This window comes from Nematolebias whitei, chromosome 16, assembly GCF_014905685.2.
Source record: "Nematolebias whitei isolate Nwh7 chromosome 16, NemWhi1, whole genome shotgun sequence".
NCBI classification, from domain to species: Eukaryota; Metazoa; Chordata; class Actinopteri; order Cyprinodontiformes; family Rivulidae; genus Nematolebias; species Nematolebias whitei.
Genome location: NC_056513.1, coordinates 41,777,712 through 41,783,373, shown reverse-complemented (window position 1 = coordinate 41,783,373; position 5,662 = coordinate 41,777,712). Strand labels below are relative to the sequence as shown.

Below are 5,662 nucleotides of genomic sequence, written 5' to 3'. Positions count from 1 at the left end.
TATATATATATATATATATATATATATATATATATATATATGAAAATAATAAAATATTTATGATGCAAAATTTCAAAAGCTAAAACTGATCAAAATAGTCAGTATAAAATGTTTTATTTTGATTTTCCCTATTCCTCATCTACATAAAAATTTAATACTTCATGGTTTTGCTCTTATTAAAGAAATGTGAATAAACTAACAACTATTTATGAATGCAGTGGATAAGATCACTCCAAGTTAGCCTTCAGGAAATGAGACTTTTTTTCTCTACAAGATATGTCTTATACAAGAAAATCTGCTAATAATAATGAAATGTTTTGCACTGATGATATGACATCAGAACAAGTGGAGATTTTTACATTTAAAACATGAGATAACAGATTTTTCTTATCATACCGGTTTTATGTCACGGTGCAGGAAACCCACTGAGTGGATGGCTTCGATGGACTCCAGGATCTGTTTGCCCAGCCTCAGGGTGGTGCTCATAGTGAAGGTTCCCCGAGGCTGACTCCTCCGCAGGTCGGCCAGGTTACGACCCTGAGACGACAACAGAGGGGAAACATGTTTGATAAAGAACATCAGTTATCTTGGAATAAACGTTCTTCACAGCTTCCCTCAGACAAAAACAGACGCTCTTATTGATAAAGCAGTTGTTTAAAAAAATACTGCCTGATTTGTAATGAGCTATTTGACACAAACACCTGAGCTGTTCTAGACATGTTTTCTTATCTACTGTACATTGTGTTCAGTAAAATAATCTGGTAAGGTTGGGTGTCCATGTGGACACCATCAACAAGGTGCTGTGGTCTCTAAAACCAGCCACAAAGGATCCTCCTGTGCTAGACACAGCAAACCTTAAGGCTGGGCAGACCATTCCAGAGGCCTGCCAGGTCGCTAACAACCAAACCACCACAGTACCACCTCAGGTGATTAACCTAATAATGCGAATCCACATCGTAGCTGGACAAGCTATTAGCCATAAACAGGCATATTTTCAACCTTTTCCTGCGTTTTTCAACTTGGGACTGTCCGTGGAAGCCATGAACCAAGTGAGCCTTGACTCCAGGACCACATCTGTTGCTGTGTGTAACACAGGCATGGATGAGGTGATGATCCCAAAAAACACTATGCTAGGATGGTTGATTTCCACTGATTTTCATGATTTTGAACTAGGCATTCCATTTCTGGGAGGACTCCCAGATAACCTGGTACCAAGTCAAGAAGCTGGGCCAGTATGGTTCACAAAACCAACACAGGCCATAGCTCTTTTTTCAACCGATGACGTCGACCAAGGACCTCAAACCTATGGTGTCTTACCCATAGACAGGTCCGACGACTCAGAAAGGGATTCGTTGGAGCTCCCCAAAGAGCAAGAACCCTTATCAGTCTCATCACAGATTGATCAGGTGGTCGCCCAAGCCGACTCTCTGACATCTGATGAAGAAAGGGACAAACTTCGCCAAGTTCTTTTAAAATATGAAAAGTCATTTTCATCTGACCCAGACATCATCCAACTTCAGAAGTTGGATCCTGCAATTAACTCGATGATACTGTATCTGACTGACCCAGACAAATACACTCCATCGAAAGGCGAACTGGATTCCAATCCAGACCTTAAAGTCCACTTTCAGCTGCGCAAACAGTTAAAACTACTCAAGGACAACCTAACTTTAGCTCATGGAGCGACATCCTCACCCGTGTTCGCGGTCCCCCATGACCGAAGGGGGGTGACGTCAGTTAGGGTAATGTTACCAGACGCGATAACGTGATTGAATCTGACAACCAGGGTGAGGTGAAGCAGTGAAACATGTTTCTAGTTGCTTAGTCACTACTCTTGTCGATGTTGAGACATCGTTTATTTGGTTTTGATATTTGTTTCTGAGGTAAGAATGAGTTTTGTATGTATTTTAGATGGAGACTGTAAAGGACTTTAACTATGCCAACATGCAGTTCACTCGTTAAAACCTAATCGTTGAAGAGTCAATGTAGTCAATGCTACCTTAAGTACCATAACTTACATTGGTCTCACCATCTTCAAGCCGAACCTACTCGAACAATTCTATTCGGGGGGATAGCTAATTCTTTTTGATGAGTCTCGCCATAGACTCCAAAAACATTTATGGGAAAACCAAACACCCAATCTCAAGTCGTTCGTCTAAAAGGCAACAGACAAGTAAACCAACTATAGTGGCCATGTAAGTCTAACATAGACAAAGTTAGCGATGGTGGTATAGTTGGAACACCCTTCTATAGGTATAGACCCCTATAACTACCCTTTTCAGCATGTTCCACCCCTTAACTGGTAGCTGTAGCTGTTCCCAATCATAATAGCTTACACACCAGGTGCATATAGGTTAAGGCCTTATGTAAAATCCCCTTCATAAGCCCACCTTAAACCACATAATTACATGACACATAGAACTAGAACGGCACCGACTGGACGTCACCCAGTGACGACCTTCGCTGGAGGAGACCTACAATCCTGACGTTGGTCTCCAACCTGCATCCAGTGGCCGCATCTGTGGTTCAATCAAGGGAACCCCTCTGTATGCTGATCAATCAACACCTCCATTCGTTGTGGATTTATCGTTGTGGATTATATGACTTTTTCCAATGGATTACAGACTTTGTTTCCAAGGGGTTAAAGCATTGCTACAATGGAATTACCAACAACATTATGGAATTACCAACAACATTATGGAATTACCTAAACCGTTGTGGGATTACCTTCTTTGACTTTTGTTTTCCTCTTGCTGGATTACATCAAGCTCAAGGACATTCCGAGGCGTAAATTCATGTTGGAATTCATCCCCTTAGACAGGCGATGATTTCCAAAGGGGGGACTGTAGTGAACTAAGCCTCAGGTCAAAACCTGACCCTGAGGACCTTCATGGGACAGGAACTGTTATTTCATTGATTTGAGTCCAGAAATACAAATTAAGCTCATCCAGAGACTTTCTAAGTGTGTCCTGCACTAATCAATTGAAAGAACACTCTCTTTTTTATTGTCATTACTATTTTTACAAATGTCTTGATAATCCAAAAGTGTGTTTAGTTCAAATCATTTTGAACGTTGAAGTGAACTACTCATTTTAAATCAACTGTGAAACAGTATTAATGATTTTTAATCCTCATTCAAAGTAGAAATCAAGTTAATGTCCGTTACAGAGTAATCATGCATTTTTTGATCTTCCGTCTGAAATGAGAAGTAGTGATGTCGGTCAAAAGTCGGAGACAGTCGCAAACAAGTTTATTGGAACGAACTGTCATGTTTTTAAACCTATCAGACAGAAATAAGAAGCTGGCACCTGTGGTCTGTCATCTCGCCTAAACATTTCTCTGTCTGTTCCAAAAACATTTCTCTGTCTGTTCCAAAAACATCTCACTGTTTTTCTGACTTGTAGTAACCTCTTACGTCACTAAAACCACACCCCTGTTGGTTCTTTCAACCAATCAGGATTTCCCAAAAAGGGACCGGACGCGAACTCTTTAAAAAGTCGACACTTCCTAGTTCCAGTCAGTTCTGGGGAAGAACAGAAGTTCTGGGGAAGAACAGAACGAAAGTTCTGAAGGGCTGGAGTTAGTTGGGAGTTCTTCCGAGTCTCGTGGGGATTATGGAATCTTCCACATCTGAGTGGAACTCTGACGGGCTCACAGCTCATGTGAGTCCACCCGGGAGGTGAGCGTGCTGTTGAACGAAGTACCGTCACTACTCTGGACATTTCTCTGCTATCCTACGGAGACGCTGAAATGGTAACGTTGAAAGAGAACTCTACACCGAAGCTGAGATATCTTCTGCAAGGTAAAGAGTCGATTTCCACTACCGAAGTGTACCGAGGGGAGCTGGGTCGAAAGGAGGGTGCCGTTCGTTATCAACACACTTTTCCCTCATCCATTTTCTCTCCATTTAAACTCCTTCATTTTCCCATCTTTAAACTTCTATCTTGCCTCCTTCTTCTTTCCTTTTTAATGGCACTATACAACAACACACATCAACAGCACATCTAGGGGTGGGGGTGTATGTGTCGGGGTCTTATCTTTAGTTATTTATTTATTTTATTTTATTTTTTTTTCTCCTCTTCCTACCCACCTAGTTCCCTGACTGCCATTCCGGGGGTGGGGTCCGGGAGAAGGGCAGGCCGTCGGGTGTTGACCAGGACTATGTGGGGGTTCAGGGTCTGGGGGGTGCCATGGGCGGTGCTGGCGCTGTGCTCTCCCTGGGGTTGTTTGGACCCCCTGAGCTTGGCTCTTGGGTGCCATGGTTGGCCCGCTGGCCGGGGTGGCTGCCGGGGCCTGGCGGGCGGTCGGCTGGGGGTGCGTGCTTGGTTGTTGGCGGTGTGTGGGGGTGGTCGGTGGCGTGTCCTCTTCATGGTGGGGGGGTATCCTGTCGGCGGGGCATGGCCTGGGCCGGGTCTGGGGTATTGGCTCTTCTCCGCTCAAGAATGAATGGGTTTACCTCCTGGGTTTGGGCATGGGCTGCCCCCTGTAGAGGGCGGGTACATGTCTTGGACCTGGGGGGTATAGAGTGTGTATCGGGAATAAGAATGAAATGTATCGTTATTGTATGTCTTTGAGTGAATGAATGTGAGATTGAGGTTGGGATAGTGTGATTGTGTATGTGTATGAATGGGTATTTGTTAGGCCGAGACTCGGACTGCCCCCTCTTTGATACAACTGGGGGTGCTTGGCATCGCGCCCCTATCGCGCGGCCCCCTGGTGGGGTGTGCCCTTGCCTGCCGGCGCGCTTGGGGCCCTTGGTATCGGGGGCTGGGCGCTTGGGCGTGTGTCGGCTCGGCCTGGTGTCTGCCTGGTGGGGCTCGGGTCCTCTGGCCCTGTCAGGCCTTGGCCTGGGTGGTGTGAGTCCTCGGTGCCCGGGCCTCGGTGCCTGGACCTGGACCTACATCGGTGCGGCGGGTGCCGACGGAGGCCTATGAGTTTGTCGCTGTTGGCCCCGGGGGGTCACTGTATGTGGTTGCTGGTGGTGATCTTCCGGTTCTCCCCTGTGGTCCGTTCTGGGGGGTGGGTGAGTGGTTCGCCCTGTGTGGGTGGCTCTGGGGGCTCCGCGGTCGGGGTCCCTCCTGGGGTCTTGGGCTCTGGTCCCCCCCTTTTTCGTCTGCCTCTGGTCTTGGGGGTCGGGTCTCTGCTGCTTCACAATTACTAATAAATGTTCTATTAGAGAAGCCTTATACACTTATGCATGCTCACAATCACACACAAATAGAAGCAGGGATGTTTATGTAGGCTTTATATGTAGATATATAGATATGTATGTGAGTGTATATTCATGTGTATGTATGTATGTATGTATGTATATAGGCGTAGGTATGGGTATATATATTTATTGAAACTTACTGCAAAGCCATGAATATTTTAAGTTCTTTATACATATGTATTTTGTTGCTGTGTTTTGTCATGTTCTTTGCAGGTGAACAGACAGTGGCCGGGTGTTTTGAAGTGTGCTCTATTTGTATATATTTCTTATATTTTGGAGTCTTACTTTGTCTTTTCTTTCTTTCTATCCTATTAAAAAAAAAAAAAAAAAAACCTACACTAGAATGTCACTATAATAAATATTTCATAATAATGGTGTGGAGAGGATGGCTGTAAGGGGAGAAGGGAGGCCATCACAAAAAAAAAAAAAAAAAAAAAAAAAAAAAAAAAA

At 44.5% G+C, this 5,662-nt stretch overlaps 1 protein-coding gene across 1 annotated transcript in view; it reads right to left on the bottom strand.

The window, feature by feature from the left end:
* The window catches only part of ttbk1a (tau tubulin kinase 1a), an 88,249-nt gene that overhangs the window by 51,261 nt on the left and 31,326 nt on the right, over window positions 1–5,662 (bottom strand). The window contains exon 5 of the mRNA XM_037690004.1: window positions 397–537. Coding sequence (XP_037545932.1) covers window positions 397–537 — 141 coding nt within the window. The remainder of the gene's footprint in view (window positions 1–396; window positions 538–5,662) is intronic.